We start from the raw sequence: 17,879 nt of genomic DNA on the forward strand, positions 1-17,879 counted from the left end.
GACTAAAGAAGCCATGTTTTGGTCACCAGTGGGGAAAAGGAAGAGTGGAAGACCAAGAAGTACTGTACATGGAGGATAATTGCTGATAGCTTCAACTAAAAAGGGGAATTTCACTGAAGTGTGCAGAGAGGATTGGTCAATACTGAACAAGATGGAGGAACGTCATTGCGGCCCGATGAGCTGAAAAGCACGATGGGTCTGAAATCGGTAAATATATATTCTTTTCTTTTTTTTCCAAGAAAAAAAGGTGCATGTAACCAAGAAGTAACTAGATTTACCCTGCTCAGCTAGTAATAAACAAGCAGATCAGATTCGGCTGCAGGTGGTGTTTCACCCGCTTCTCAGAGAGCTTCCTCAGGCCAGTAGACCCCAAGCATCGGCATGTGTCCACTTTTATACCCAAGGCGATAATGAGTTTCCAGTCATGTGCACGAGAGGTCAAATGGAGTGTTTTTATTGTGCTGAACCTTCATCAGAAAACACCAATCACATTGGCATTTTATGATTCAGATAAACCGTGGGGGCAATGAGTGTAAACCTTGAAGCTAGTCAGGGTAAGGTTGGGTAGCATAAAACCTCTGGTTTAACATGCAAGGCAAGTTGGAGGGTTTGTGAAAATGGCACAAAGAAAGCACCTTCAGACCATTATGAACTATTGGCATGTGCATGTAGGCCATGGCGGTGAGATGCATTATAGAAGCCTGGAATGGGTGGAAGAGTTTTTTTAATGGACACGCCCCCCCCTATAGGACGGGATGGCGAGAGCATGGGGAGGGGTTCCCAAATGCTGGAAGGATCGTACTGAGTCAGAAGACTTAGAGAATGTGAATGGCACTGTGCGGGAGAGGAAACGCACAAGCCCTGACTTCTGGGGGTCATTGTGTTTGAATCTGCACCACATTGCACCGCCTCCATCGCTCCTCAACTACATCACTCCTCGCCTTCACGGGCCAAGTTGCTCCGGTATTTTCATCATTGTGGAACCGCAACCAGCTCATGCCAATACAAACCCTCACCTGCCCTTTGTTCCTCGTAAGAGTTTGGTTTATGTGGTGCCTGGGGGAGGGGGGTTAGGATTAAATATTCCCCTCCTTGAATATGAGTTTACATGCCACCCTCATCCCTATTTGTGTCTGTCGACCGCTTGGTTTGTTCTGTCTAACCATAGGGTCTTGTCTACCTTTCTCCCCATATAGTTTTAAAATAAAACCCATAGAATTATAAGGACAAATCCATGAAAGCTTATATTCACTATATTGGATGTTGTATGTGGGATTGCTGTCGACTGTCGTGGGTCTTTCCTGTTACAAATCCTTGGAAGTGGGTCATTCAAGAGCAAGCTTTGGTGGACAAAATGAGGAAAGAGTTAACATCTTTGTTAGATTTGTCTGAGGGTGGGGATCACATGAAGAAAGTCGATTGTGTTTGTTAGGTGGGTCTATGACAGCACGTACCATTTTTAAAGTCTTTGGTTTGACTCGGCCAGGGTTTGAATCACCAAACTCCCAGACTCAGCACAGACGCTACAACCATAATACAGGACCACAAAGTCTGGTAAATAGTTATTATGAAACACCTAGCGGCCTAAACACCATCACCTCTTAAAAATCCTGCATCTGTCTTTGCATTGCTCATTATATTTCAGATCATATAATTTCATTAGTCTGTGTAACGAACCGTCAAAGCCAGTAAGCCCATCAGCTGAAATCCATATGTTATTGTAAATTTTGCTCCTTTGTAGTTTGTACCACATGGGTTATATTTGGCTTTGCCATTATTTACCAACTTAATTAGTTGCTAAAATGCAACTTAGAGTTGATGAAGAACATGAAAAGTTTGCTTTATGGTTGGAAGCAAAAGTATAGGCAATCCTAGCAGCTTGAGGACATGAGATTGGCACATTGTTTAAGTGATACCACTGAGCAGTGGTCTTGAGCAGATCTTATTGTTGCAAAGTTTTTGAAGTTTCATTATGCCAGACATGAAATTTCAGGAGATCGCCCAGGTGCAAAACATTGCAAAAGGATAATTCTTCCATTCAGAAAAAGCATGTCAGTTATACAAAGCAACTACCATCATTTAGCTTTTTCCCATAAATTAACTCAATTATGTAGTGCACATGGACAATTACAAAAGTAAGAAACCAATCATTGCAAACATTATTCAAGGAAGCTAAAACTCAACCTACAGGTCTCCGTTAGGTTTGCACCATAAGGTCTTACCTTGAGGTCTCGGAAGAACACGCTGCTCCGTGCCCATTCAACCATTCCAAACAGGGTTTGGTCAGCCATTCGGCACATGACAGCAAACATGGAAGGAGCAATGGAGGGGGGTGGGCGTGAGCGGAGGGCACACGGTGCCCCAAGCTGTTGTTGTTGATGCTGTTGCTGTTCTTGTTGCAGATAGGCCACAACCCTGGCTTGCACAAGTCTCTCATCTGGTTCACAGTGCAACAGCTCAATGATGAACTGTGGGATTCCTGCATTGTTGGGAGCTGAAACTGAAAGACCTGCTGTGCAGCTGGGAACAGCAGACAGAGGATGTTGACCTCCAAGACGAGGAGAAGATGCTGAAGGAAGCAGTGAGCCATGGATTCCGGGCTGGGATGGGTGAGGTTGCTGCTGATGGTGCTGATGGTGTACAAGTTGGTGCTGTTGATGCTGTAGCGAGTGGTGATGTGTAGCATGACCCTGATGGCCTGGGTGGTGATGGTGATGATGGTGGTGATGGTGCTGATGAGGGTACATTTCGGAATATGCTGAAGGGGTGTAGCCCGGCAGCGAATCTGGAGAGCTGGATGTGTAATGATCTGGGTACTCGGACTTGATGGCACGTGACGTATATGCTCCATATGTGTAGGCCATAGGCGGTGGCTGCAAATGAGCCCTGTAGGACGGCCGCTCATAGGCAGTACATGCAGTCAGACCAGCAGCTGCCACGGCTGGAATTGAAAGAGCCTTTGAGGCTGGTTGAATCGTGTGCATGCTCGATGGGAGGATGAGCTCAGGTTGGAGCGATATACCTGGAGGGACTGCACTAGCAATGCTCTCATACTTGAGGCCATTGGCTCTAATCAATGCTTTCTTCTGCTGCTTCAGAGCCCGGTCTCGTTTATACATGGGACCAAACTTATTCCTGCCACCACGCATTCTGTCAGCTCGCACCGCTGGCAGCCATTAATGAGCAGGGGGAGAGAAAAAACGTTGAAAGAATTGCAGGGGAGGAAAGGTGGAAAAGTGAGGGTTGTTTTAGTGAGTTGTACTGTCGTTATCCTATCTAGCTTAAAGTTGTTTGTCTTTCTGAAATGAAATCGAAAATTCTCAGAGCAAAAGCAAAACCAGCTTCGAAAATTTAATGCATGAATCATTTTCTGGACTTGAAAAATGTCGAAAGAATTATGCAAATAATAACAGTTTCAAATTGTTTGGAAGCAATGGTGAAAAACAAGCAAACACTGTAGCATGCTTTGAAAGCTGAGCCAAACAAAATCAAGCTTGCATCCTTGTCACAGGCAAGTCTTAACACATTTATTCCCTTCACAGCCAATTGCCTTTACAACCTCTCACGAGATATTGTATAACGAGAGTGACCAGGTGTAGTAAAGCATTTTTGACAACCGTTGGCCCAAGCAAACATGAAGGAGGAAAATTTTCATACAAACACAGTGAGCATTAAATAATGAGTTTCTGCGAGGTTGAATATCAGCACATCGGCAGAAGAGGGGCTCCTTATGCAATGTCCATTCTACTTTTGAAGTTCATTTTTGCATATATTTGTTGAGGAGTTCATCAGAGGGGAGCAATAATGGTGTGGACATTCATTACAAATGTGGAATGAGATTAGTATTGGATGGCTTTGAGGAGCGTCGTAGAAATCTTCAGGAAGGAAGGATAATTCTCAGAGAGAATGAGCCCTGGAGATAACTCATCTGTCGTCATTTACCTCCATGTCACCAACCCCTCAACCCCCTTCCCTTCCCATGTAATCTCAGATGACATGCTCTCTCTTTTCCTCTCTCTCCTCTGTCCCTCTCCCCTCTACATCTTTATCCCCTATCCTCTAACACTCCACTCACCTCTATCTCTTGCGTCTCTGTCTTTCTCTCTCCCTCTCTCCATGATAAATGAGCAAGCACAATTACGCTCAAACGCACACCTAAAATATCATCTCCCAAACTTCTGCATCCATCGATTCTATCTGCCCCGAGATATATTTTGTGCGTAACATATATATATATATATATATATATATATATATATATATATATATATATATATATATGTATATATATACACACACACACACATATATAATACCCAGGAATAAATTTTTTTCATGGGGCCAGTGTGAAAAAATTCTGACTCAACCTGGGACAAAGGACCTCATCGCTTATGCAGTGACAGCCCAATGAGCAGTTTATTTGCGAGGGTTAAACTATGTGGTTTGTCATTGCCTTCCCAGCAGTAGTTATGGCAGAAATAAGGAATTTGTCCAGGTTGCCTGCGATGGCTCGCCTACTCTTCCCAAAGGACACAATGGGATATTCAACGTCCACCAACAATAATGCCGGCAGATGGTATGCCCGGTTTAATGTCCATCCAAGGGACAACACATGCATTAATGAATCACCTTGCCTGTGAAGCAATGGGATGACATTTTACAGGAAGATTGGGATTCCAACCCATGCGAGCCAGCTTAGGCCACATTGGCAGGATATATATATATATATGCACACACAATTCATACATTCATTCATTAATGTACTAAGATCTATACAAAGCGTTTGTTCTGCCGAAGTAGTTTCTTTAGCTAGGGTTACTACACTCCCTGACTGCAGGTTACCACTACGACGCAGGATACTTGATTGAGAGTACAATCCTTTGTATGAACTTTGCATAATGCCAGCCACTGAATATCATACGGGCATATATGTTCAAGGTGCTGTCAATAACTCGCCTACTCTTCATGAGGGACACTGTGGGATCTTCAACTTCAAACAACCAATGATAGCAGATGAGACACCCAGTTCAACGTCCATCCGAGGGACTGCACACACTGATGAATCATCCTGCCTCATAAACACGAGGATGACAGTTTCTAGCCGAGCTGAGATTTGAAACCAGAGTAAATGGCTCAGAGTTGAGTGAACATATGTCTCGACTATCAAACCAAACACACATATATATATATTTTTTTTTTAATACACACACACACAAACACACACATCATTTGCTTTGATTTGTAAAGCTCAACAGATAAAGGCAATAAAATACTCAGCATTTTGTCAAAGACAGCATTGTTCTGCCTACCTTCCAGTTTCATCCCAACACTGAGACATTTCTGGAAGCGGCAGTAAGGGCACCGCTTACGCTGCGTCTTGTCGATGGGACAGTTCTGGTTCTCGATGCATGTGTAGCGTTTGTTGTTCTGAACTGTGCGCTTGAAAAAGCCCTGAGGAAGATTAAAGTGACTCAAGCACGTCTCCTCATTCCAGATACAAATAATATTGTTGAACCAAAAGAAGGCTTCTGATGACAGTACGAGAATCTTTAATCACTAAGTCCGTGGACGAACAAAGATGTGTAAAATTTATGAAGAGATCATGTTCACTGAAAAGAGATAAATCAGCAAATAATGGCTATGAAGAAGACTTCAAAAAAATTGTTCAAAAATTAGATGCGAGTGGGGTAAGTGGGGGGAATGGATGGACAACAGCTTCATCAGCGCCAGTCAGTGAATATCATAAGGGCACATACTTGCTGATCTTACCTTCATATTTGCCTTCCATCATTGTGTAATTAATTTTGTGTGTTTATTGTAGTCAAAATAACAATAAATTAACTGGATAGCTGTGTTGCTGTTTCTGCATTCAGGGCTTCATGGTGGACTGGTGGTTGCTTACTACAACGTCATACTTCTCTGCACAGTACTGCTCACAGAAAGGCTTTCAATAAACTGAACCAAGACGTGATATCCCGAAAGACTTCAAAAAAATTCTTGAAAATTTTACCCAAAGTACAGAAATGTATGAAAAACATTGTTGGCGTTCAATATCTTTTTTGAAAAATCAACCTTGGCTTATAGTGTAGTTACAATACGTTAAGTGCGCATCAATCTTATCAAAAGATGGAGTCATATTTTGTTGAGCCTCAATCATTTTGCTGCCATTTGTGCTCACATTTTGGATGTGCAGATTACTGTAAGCATGATATTTAAACTGGGAAGGTGCATTCCCAGCAGGTGACCCATTATTTTCCTAATGACACACTTTTCCCGAAAATTGTTTCTTAAATCTTAACCACATGTTCCTTCCTTGAGTAGTACCTGTTGATCCCTTATTGGGCATTCATACTGCCGATACATAGTCCGTATATATACTTTCCACCTTTCCCCCTCTTGCTTTTACATTCCACAACTTCCTCTTACTTTCTACCGATTAAGGTACCGCAATATCACATCATAGGTTTAAATCTGCTTTATTATTATAAGACAACACGCATTACATGACAAGGGAAAATTGACTTACTGGTAAATCAGATTTGACTCGATCCAAACCGAAACGCCCTAAAGTTCAAAGTTATAAAGTTCAATGTATTTTATGTTTCTTTGGCTAATTAGGTATTTTGGTATCACATTCTAAAAGTGATTCCACTGGGTGCTGCAATCTCTCGACATTCAATGTGAGTAGGATGTTGGAATGCGGTTGGGATACCAGCGCACATTGTCCTACTCTTCTCAAAAGGCATGTGATTTGGAACTTCAGAGTTCGCAAGCAAGTTCCAAAAATATGAGACAGCTGGTTTCATGTCCTATCTGACAGAACAATGTACCTTGTAATGAAACATCCTGCTGCACACATTACACCACAGGACAACCGTTTGCAGTGAGACGGGAATCAAACCCAATACTCAAAGGTGATCACTTCTAAACTACCTGATAAATATCAGAGTAAAGGAACAAAATAACTTCGCGTATGGTCACGATGCATTGTCTTCATGCCATGCTATGGGTCTTCTCCAGGAACATGAGAAATGGACAAAGCGAGGCATGGAAAGGACATCATTTTGTCTCAGAGAATTGGGTGTCCTTAAGACCAGGATTCATCTCATCCACTATCGGAGATTTAAGTGTCTACATATACTTTTGTGTCTCATCTACCTTAATGCCATGATACTGAAGGCATCTTATCGTGTATTTTAGGTGAGGTAAGAGAAAATATTACAGGCACAGAGATCAGACGAATATCCATGAATGATTGAAAAGTAGAAGCTCCTATGTTGCTCGAACGTCATGCACCGACTCAAACCACCAACAAGGGATCATTGTCATGCTCAAGGCATCTGCGAGCAATGTTTTGAGCAGCCAACATTTGAGCATTTTCACAATAACCATTGTTGTAATTCCCATTAATTGTCCCTTGGAGTAATTTGTGTCTGAAGTCATTTCTACATATATTCTCTATGTGTGTGTGTATATGTATATATATATATATATATATATATATATATATATATATATATATATATATATATATATATATATATATATATATATATATATATACACACACACACACATGCACACATACTTGAGTTCAACACTGGAACAACAAATTTAACCCATTACATTTGAGCTAATAATGTGAAATTTTATTTTTAATCAACTTTATCTCAGAAAAATTCTGTATATGATGAATAAACTGAAACAAAAAACGTCGGTTGAGGAACTGTCGATAAATTGATGCAAAAAAATAATCGAAGAGGGAATACATACTCGTTACACATCAATATACGTATGATTTCTGAGCGAACTGTTGCATTGTGAGCTGATAATCATTATGTGGGTGGAATGGATACGTGCTGAAACTCACCTTGCAGCTCTCGCAGGTTAGCAAGCCATAATGATACCCTGACACCTTATCCCCGCATACCGGACACAGCTCATCGAGGTCTTCATCGTACACGTACTCCATGATCTTTGCATGTGCTGTGGCACAGCAGTGTGACACAAAGGAAGGCAGAGGAAGGGATTTATATAGATACGTACAGGTTAAACAAACCTCACAATTCGGCAAGTATTTCGATGAAATTAGGCAAACGTTCACAAGTATTCATATCCGAGTTAGACGTGTACTCATGCAAGCATACACAGTGATATAAGAATGATATTAAGAAGGTTGTCAATTTATACAATCAATGATCATTTTTACCCAAAAGGGTGTTCAATCAGCCAATGACTTTTGACACAAAGGTCAACGACTGGAAATGATAGAAATGTTATACATTTTCCCCAAAATTGAGGAATTTCAAGTGACGTTTTCAACTCAAATCTTTTTTCAACAATTTAAACTTTTTTAAATGAGCAATCTTTCTCACCTACCCCTCTCCCTTAAATTTGTGCATCTACCCTTGCAAGAGATGCAAAGAAAACATACTGTAAGAAAACGAATGAGTTCACAAGTCCCTGTACAGTCATCAACATGATGATATTTAAACAACAATCTGAACACACACCGAGATCTAGACTAACAAGTTCAATCTGGGAAAGTGTCGAAAAAGACGATTCGTGCACGAACAGGATTCAAACTTTCAATAACAAAAAATATATAAAAGGATGAAATTGTATTTATATTGAAAGTGAAGCGTTTTCCAAATCAGTTGTGCTGCAACGATGTTCATTAGTAAACTTTCAAGCAATATTGATCAACACTTTCTGATTTACACTTTTGTCAAAGCAAATCCTACATCTAGCAAATGGGTCCTTTTGTGTGTCATAGAGGTTCTTGTTTCTCAGGTTCTGCTCGAGTTACATGAATCGTCGTTCTTTACAATGACGTAAAGCTGATGAACGAGCATATATAATCAATACATTATAGGATGAAATAAACAAATGATTGTAGATATTGTACACACTTAAAGCCGTTTACGGTAATTCTGTCGCAATTGCGTAATTTATAATTGTATGGATCTCATATGTAAATCTTGGTGCAATCAAAATCGTTCGGCACGATACATCATAAAAGTGCAAAACTTTAACTGATAAATATGAATACGTAATTATGGGATCGATCGTTAAGTATAAACTTTCTTTGTATGCAATCAGCGGGAATGTTGCGCTTTGACAATAATTGCATACACCATAACTAATTACGTTACACAATTTTTATATGATACATCACGGAATATTATGAAATTGAGAGTTATAAAAATTTGTTCATTCAAAAGCTTCAAAAGCAAGAGAAGAGAAATTTTTCACACGAGAGCATAACATTTTCAGAAGTGTCGTGGGGAATAATATTTCCTACATAAATTTAATTCGATGTATAACGACCGCTCCTTTTGATTTAAGTATTCCAAAAATAATAATAATAAAATTAGAAAATGATTACTTTCCATACTAGTTGCATAATCTTCAACGCACAATTTGATGATGGGATTACCATTGTTTTGTTTTAGATGTGCAATTTGAAACACAACACATGTTTTTCCAAAGAATAATATCAATATGTGCGATTTATAAATAAACGAAAGTTATTCTTCTTCGGAACTTTCACCCTGTACATAATTTAACGAAATAAATGATAAAGGCAAGGAAGAGATATTAAATCAATCCAAATTTATGTGCGCACAAATATTTTGCCTATAATATGAACATGCATGAAAAAAAAACATACATTTTCATGTGAAGAAGCTCGATGTATAGGTATTCAAATGTAAGCGTAAACATTATACAGGTATGATTAATACGTGGCCTGTCCCAAAAAGGTAGGAGATGTTTTTAATGATTTGACATTTTTTTTGTCAATCTAGCAATTTCAATAGTAATAGATGAATCGCCCTTGTGTTCTTTTTCTATTTCCCTGCCATCGAACATCCTTATTGATCATCCTGATCACATATAAGTTTATCAATATAATTGTACCAAATGACCGTACATGTCACAGACAGATCGGTCCGATCGCCACCAAAGAACGCACGAGCAGCAGCTGCTGCAGAAGCCCCGGATTGCCGATGAACCCGCGCACTCGCTCGGCTGCACGGGATTCTGGGGGTCGTGGGGTTAATCCAAAGGCTGTTAAAGAACGGCTGCTAAATATAGCAATTAATTTATAGTCCAGACGAACAGCGGAGCTAGCTTTTTAAAATAACGTTTGCGTTCCACCACGTAGCCACGACTCCTAGTTGAGTACCAGATGTCCCGCCGATCGGAAGAGGCTTAGGTGGGGGATTGGGGAGGGGGTTCTGGGGGTGGCATCCCATACTGATAGCTGGTAGCCATTAAGGAGCATCATGTGTGCAGACGCCTCACTCACCGTGCGAGAGAGGCATCGGGTTGAGTCCCATCTACAGAGCGAGAAGACCAAGTCGCAGCAAAGGTGCAGCAGGTACTTTTATCTTCAGGTCTCCACAAACTCAGTCTCACGTTTTCTCCATTGTGTCCTCTGTATATACGATCGGTCTATATTTATGATTATTAGTGCACGTCTGTCGTGGTCTGTCTTTGTATCTGTGCCTATCTATTGCTCTTACCCTGCCCCTCTCTGTCCTTCTCAAGCCGTGCTTTCTTTGCGCCAGCCTAAAGGCAATCATTTGTCCTCACTCCCCGCCCACGTACTCCCCCCACAGTTTCCTCAATCCATATCAGTCACCCCCCCCCCGCCCACCCCAACCACCGTTTCACCTTCCCTCGCCTGCCCTCTCCCCATATTAGTTTGCACACACCCGAAAGACAAAAGCTGATGACAAAACGCAAGGAGTCCCTTGTGAGCGTCACTCCACACAGCCGTAGCAACCTCAATAACCTGTACAACCTGCATCACTTGCACAGCCTAGAAAAATGTCACAGCCAACAAAACCAGCACAAACAGCCCATTCCCCACAATGCATACCATCCACATTCAAAGCAAACAACCTGCACAATTCTAATGAACAGCACAATCAGAAAAACCATCATGGATCACAAAATCATCAAAAACATATAAACCTGCACACCCGCACAATCCACACATCTCAGACTACCACCTTAACTCACACAAACAGCACAACTATTACAAACAGCACTCCCACACACAATCTGCATAGATCATACAACCAGCAGGACCATAACAACCTGTGCGATATGCACAGATCATCCAATCAACCAACCAGAAAATCTGCACACCTGCACAATCCGCACAGCTCAGACTACCACTCAGCATGATGATAACAACCCACACAATCTGCACACCTCACTCAACCAGCAAAACCAGCACACTCACATAATACACACATCTCACACTACAACCTTAACCGACACAAGCACAACTATAAAAACCTACACACACATGCACAATCTGCACCGCTCATACAGCCAGCAGGACGATAACACCCCACACAATATGCACAGCTCACTCAACCAGCAAAACAAGAGTAACCAGAGTAACTAACACACTCACATATTGCACACCTTTCCCACTACCACCGTGACTCACACAACAAGCACAACCGTAACAATCGACACACCCATGCACAATCTACAGAGCTCATGTAACCAGCAGGACGATAACAACCCACATGATATGCTCAGATCACCCAATCAACAAACTAGAAAACCTACACACCTGCACAATCCGCACAGCTTATACTCCGAGTATAACCCACACAGCCAGTACCATCTTCAAAACCTGCACTGGCACCTTCAAACAACATGCACAAACTTGCATCCACATACAACGTGAACAATCTGCACAACCACACATTCTGCACGGATCATACAACCGGCATGACAATAACAACCAACCCGCATGATCTGCACAGATCACCCAATGAACAAACCAGAAAACTGGCACACCTGCACACCTGCACAATCTGCACAGATCACCCAATGAACAAACCAGAAAACTGGCACACCTGCACACCTGCACAATCTGCACAGCTCCTATTTTGAGCATAACCTCCACGGCCACACAGGCAGCACACACTTCAAAACCTGTAGCGGCACCTACATACAACTTGAGCAATTTGCACAATGCAAATAAACAGCACGACCAGCAAAACCACAAGGGCTAAAACAACCCGCACAATCTACACCACCACTCAACCAACTAGAACAATCAAAACAATCAGAACAACATTCACAATTGGAACAGGAACTACAATAACCACGTGAACCATGAAATACAAGCAAGTAGCAGCAGGTTGACCCCCGTAATGTTTTTTGGGGTCTTTTCACATTGCTCTTGAACCTTTGGTGCTGTCACAAAAGCATATGGTGGAAAAGAGCTCAGGATTTAGCGTTAATTGTCATTCATGAACATTTTATGCTTCCACTCTTAAAATGGTCCAGATGAACCAATTGGAGCGGATGCGGAACAGCAGATATTTTCAGGGATTAAATTTTTTGTTGTTGTTATGTTGCATCCTCATCTCTTTTCTGTTGTAGCTCTTCCACGAGTCTTGACTCTGTATACAAAATAGTAATAAATATAATAATAATATACTAAGTGTGTGTGTGTGTGTGTGTGTGTGTGTGTGTGTGTGTGTGTGTGTGTGTGTGTGTGTGTGTGTGTGTGTGTGTGTGTGTGTGTGTGTGTGTGTGTGTGTGTGTGTGTGTGTGTGTGTGTGTGTGTGTGTGTGTGTGTGTGTTGATATTTTGATTCCACGTACAGTTGTGGAAGCAATAGCGCACCACCAGATACACAGACAGTCGGGCAATGTTCATGGGGGACGGTAAACCCTCCAGATCCCGAAACACATGCCGTGCTGTGCACCTGCTGATTGTAACGTGAACGGCATGACGTGCAGCCACACGGGACAGCAAGGTGTAAGCAAAGTGGGGGAATGCAAAGTGTGTGCGGATAACCTTAAGACCTGGCCGGGACAAGTTAAGGAGGGTGAGTGGGCTTTGGGTCATGAGCGGAGGTTCTCTCCATAATCGTGGGAACGGACAGAGGGCGTGGAGTGTGCGCTCGTGTGTATCAAACACCTGCATCAAAGGGAACCAACACAAAATACAGAGATAGTTTGTTTATTATCAGAAAGGATACATCTGAAGAGTGGTAGGTACAGCGACATCACACTATTGCCATGCAGAGATCATGTGTGACACGCTGTACATTGAAACGGACTGTCAGATCAGGGTATGTAGAGTGTATGTATGTGTGTGTGTATGTGTGTGTATATGTATGTATATATATATATATATATATATATATATATATATATATATATATATATATATATATATATATATATATATATATATATGTACTGACAGGATGGTCGAGATTCCAGAGGTACGCACACTCACCTCGAAGCTGTCCAGCCTGGGTTTGAATCCCGACCTGGCTATAAACATCCCAGTGTTTCACAGGTAGGATGATTCATCAATGTGTGTGCCATCCCTCGGATGGACATGAAACTGAGCTTCCCATCTGATGACATTACTTGGTGGACATTAAAGACCCCACAGTGTCCTTCACGAAGAGTGGGCAAGCTATTGCCGACACCATGGCCAAATTCTAATTTCCTTGCTTTAAGTACTGCTGGGACGGCAATGGCAAACCACCCAGTACAACCCTTGCCAAGAAACTGCTTCAGCAGCCCCGATGCTTTGTAGCAAAGCATGGTACATGTGAAATCAGGCAATACATATATATATATATATATATATATATATATATATATATATATATATATATATATATATATATATATATATATATATATATATACATACATACATACATACATACATACATACATATAGACACACACACACACACACGTGTCAAAGTGTGGAGAATCCTGATACATTGTAAAATCCTACGTAAATGGGAATCTGCGGGTCCGGTTCATCCACAATTCTTACCGAGAGGCGATCTCCGCAACACCCCGTCACGCTCCCGCAGCTCGTCCCCTGCGCCTTCACCTTCAAGCCGAGGAAGCATAATGAACGGACTGCCCTAAGGACAAAGATTACACAGACCCTTTAAGTGACCGGGGACTAGGAGATGAGTGTAAGACACCAATTAAACAGACGGAACACTCGCGGTATGATCCGGGAGCTGGTCCCCCAGCTCCCCTCCTGGTGCGGAGCCGCTTCCTCAGATCGTGAGGCGTGAAGTGGGGGCTTTGTGACGTCACAAAGTGTTGCCGAGCCGTGGCTCTGACTGCCCGCCGATGTTTTTAGAGTCTTTTAGCTGCTTCTTGTCTTGGTCTTTACTGCGTGGAACTCAGGGCCAAGCTGCGCACAGAACGCCGCTGTGTTCCGCTGGATATTTGTTTGTTCATCGAAGGATTGTGGACATTTAACCATGAAGTCGGAGCACTATGTTTGCGAACCTTTTTTGTTTTTTCAGTATTATGTGTCCTATTCGGACAGAATCAGAGACCCAATCCATCATTGTGTGATTTTAAATATGGAGTTTGTATTTCACTCTGAATCCTGAAGATCAACATTTGAACAATGCAATGTAGGACTTGACAGCGATTGACTGAGACAAAGAAATCCTTTTTCGTTTTGGGTTTTGTATTTGACAAGGTCTGTGATTTGCTGAATGGCATCTTTCTGGGTCCAGTCGCATGGTGCAACACATATGACCCTTGGCTACCTCTCCATTGCAGGTAAGAAAGCTGCTTTGAATGACCAGTCATATACATTTGCATTGTGATGCATTCTACAAGCAATTAGCACTCATGTTTCGCTGGCTTAGCGGCTATGGGTGTGGTATTACACATATGTTTGTTTTCACATCAGATGACCGTATTGATCATTACTCCCTTGATGTGTGTGTATGTATGTGTATATATATATATATATATATATATATATATATATATATATATATATATATATATATATATATATATATATATATATATATATATATATACCAAGTAGTGATCATTAATACGGTCATCTGATCTGATGTGAAAAAAACCAAAAATAATGAATCAACCACATTAAGAATATTATATCACTTTCCACAATCAATTGATTGATCACCAATATTTAATAATCTCACTTTGATGTTCGGCCACAAACTTTCTGATCCAGGTGTGTAATTGCATTTTCTTGCTTTTCATATCCATCACTATTATTGGCAAAAATTAACATTCATAATGTCTATTGCCTGTTAATTATGAACCTGGGATATCTATACATAAAGATGTGTATATATATATATATATATATATATATATATATATATATATATATATATATATATATATACACATAATAATTTCTGATATGATGACCCAATGAATAACTATACATGTTTTGTCATTGATGTATTATTGTATTTGCTTTCCATAGCACAACGAACCTGTTAATGGGAGAGAACGAGTCACATGTCTGGCAGTATGGAGTTTGAGAAAATGGTGATGATGTAGAGTAACCATCGTCGGGTTGCACCTTCACCACATTTGACTCTCTTTTCGCTTTTCAAATAAAAACACCCTGAAAACCCCATTGCTGTCAGTTTGCGTTCCACAACCCAATGGATAGATTGCTTTGTTTGAACCACCTTTCGTTGAAGAGACGTGTTTTTAAAAATCACAACGTTGTATACTGTAAAATATTTCATACAGTGATTTGTTCAGAAGTTCACGTGGACAATTTAAATCGCATTAAATGAGTTGTGTATATAGTATGCAAGAATTGGGGTGGGGGAGGGGTTATTCATTTATTATTATTTATAATTTTAATATTAAGATTTCATTTGGACCTTGTGCGTAAATATTACACATATATCTATCTATCCATGTATATGTATGTATATATATATATATATATATATATATATATATATATATATATATATATATATATATATATATACAATCATACATATGCACACGCACACACGCACACACACAAACAACATTTTATTTCCTGGGATCTCTCAGCAAATCTGTGGCAGAAGATAGAGGCACTGTCTTGAAATAAAATGTGGGTCACTGTTCAATCAAAACATTTAAAACATCCTAAAGGGGTAATCCATTGGGGTTTCACTTTTTAAAATCACCGGCACATTTCCCCTCAAACTACAGGCAGGTGGTTTCACCTTTTCCTGATATATTCTTTAATATACATCGAAAATGTAGATGATATCTGCGGGTAATTCATAAGTTTGCAACGATAGTATTTTGCAAATCCAACGCTAAACGAAAATGTTTCGATGTTCATTAAAAATCAAAAATAGCGATGAAACGAGTATAACTACACACTATCGTAAGCACAGGTGACGGTGCCTCAAATATGAAGTGTAGGTATCCATTCGGTGGAGTGTATTAGTGTTACTATGTCGTCAAACACGAGGATTTAATAAACCCTCATGATGCCGTTTTCAGAAATGGGAAATAAGGAATCGTGAGCAGGTATGCGGATGAATCCCATCTGATCAAATGGTCGTTTTGTCGTCCAAACTATCGAAGAACGAAGTCTACAAAAAAGATTCCATTTTTCCATCTTAATCGCAGAAAAAGAATCGTGACATCAATATCGTGGAAACAAAATGCGTGTCGTCGGCCTATCATGGAGGAATCCCAGGTTCGTTTATTCTGTTGATTTGGAAATGTCTACAGATGTCCTTTTAATGCACGGAAAGGTACGCTGACATCTCATAAAGTCCCCCGTCCTGTGCCGTGAGATTTCAACATGAGCTCCTTCATGATCCAACACTTTTGGCCTCTATAGCTGCAAAATATATCAGAGGGTTCTATTTTTCAAGTAATCAAACACAAGTGTTTCGGTTGATATCATCCATTATATCGCAAATAAAGCATCCTGTTATAACAGTCATCGGCTGTGTTTAGCAATTTCCTCAAGAACGGGATGAATCGTTTGATGGAAATAAAAATATGACCACAACAATGTAATAAAATATTCCAAAAGTGCCATGCATTGTCTACCTTTCAAATACGATGGCTGTTCAGTAAGTCCGTAGCGCAACATACAAGGAGGGAAATCTTAATATTGAGATGAACCCGTTTAAAAAAGAGGGGGGTTGTAAAACGACGACGTAGATTAATTTAATCAAACAATTCGAGGAGAAAATTAAAAAAAACTAAAATTTCGTTATTTTGGTTTAATTGACTTTTCACTACAGGCCTCTGACTTGCTGATGTGTGCTCACATATTGCACTCACTGTGATGAGTCATTGTTTGCCAGGAGAGTGCAGCTAAGTCCTTCTTCAGAATGGCAATCGAAATTTCCCAGTAATTATACACAAAGTAGAGCACAATTGTGTTTTCCATGATATATGGAATGTGAATATGAAAAAGATGGAACTCGCTTTACATGTTTTATTTTTCTTTTACGAACGGACGGTGCTTTGTATTACTCAACGGACGTTTAAAATGACGATTCTTTCACCATCCTCCAGGAGGATCGATGCACATCAGATTTGAAAGGTTTTTGCTCAACAGATATTTCTGCATTTTTCTCAATATTGGTCAATGAATATAAAATACAAATGTAAAAAGGATATAAGGATGGCTTATTCACCGCCGTACAAGTCAACACATTTCTAATAGATTCACTGCTGCGTTTTGTTAGCCTTAACACTTCGGCGGTATCATTTCAAGAAGTCCCACAGACGTTTGGAAAGGCATTTTATACAATTTTTAAAGGCAGGATGGCCAGCACATTTTTTTTTTTCATTTTAAAAATAAATTTTGTTGATCACAACATCTCATAAGATAAAGGAAGATGATTTGTAATCAATATTGTAATAACCTCTGTTGAAGATGGAACAATCAAGAAAAATACAATGAGTCACGAGATGTGGAAGTCATGTGATAAATAGGCAGCACCACCTAGAGGGACCATTGCTTTCTGATGAAAAAGAATAGCACCACGATCAATATGGTAATCACCGCTGTTGAAAACTGAA

The 17,879-nt window shown here is 40.4% G+C and overlaps 1 protein-coding gene, 1 long non-coding RNA gene and 1 pseudogene across 3 annotated transcripts in view; 2 read left to right on the forward strand and 1 right to left on the reverse strand.

Annotated features, from left to right (window-relative positions):
* LOC147012746 (nuclear receptor subfamily 5 group A member 2-like) overlaps positions 1–10,463 on the reverse strand; it is a 196,330-nt gene extending 185,867 nt beyond the window's left edge. The window contains exons 1-4 of the mRNA XM_085853885.1: positions 10,313–10,463; positions 7,871–7,986; positions 5,310–5,451; positions 2,223–3,166 (exon numbers count right to left, since the gene is read on the reverse strand). Of these exons, the coding sequence (XP_085710011.1) occupies positions 2,223–3,166; positions 5,310–5,451; positions 7,871–7,986; positions 10,313–10,343 (1,233 nt within the window). The 5' untranslated portion in view covers positions 10,344–10,463. The remainder of the gene's footprint in view (positions 1–2,222; positions 3,167–5,309; positions 5,452–7,870; positions 7,987–10,312) is intronic.
* LOC147012743 (uncharacterized) overlaps positions 1–17,879 on the forward strand; it is a 643,866-nt pseudogene that overhangs the window by 622,359 nt on the left and 3,628 nt on the right. The gene's annotated exons all lie outside the window — the stretch shown is intronic.
* On the forward strand, positions 10,155–15,398 carry LOC147012747 (uncharacterized). Its single transcript, XR_015051049.1, has 3 exons — positions 10,155–10,384; positions 14,521–14,603; positions 15,298–15,398. It is a non-coding gene; the product is annotated as an uncharacterized LOC147012747 (long non-coding RNA).

The sequence above is a fragment of the Eptatretus burgeri genome, chromosome 14, assembly GCF_056783735.1.
Source record: "Eptatretus burgeri isolate ZD-2024b chromosome 14, Ebu_testis_v1, whole genome shotgun sequence".
Lineage (NCBI taxonomy): Eukaryota > Metazoa > Chordata > Myxini > Myxiniformes > Myxinidae > Eptatretus > Eptatretus burgeri.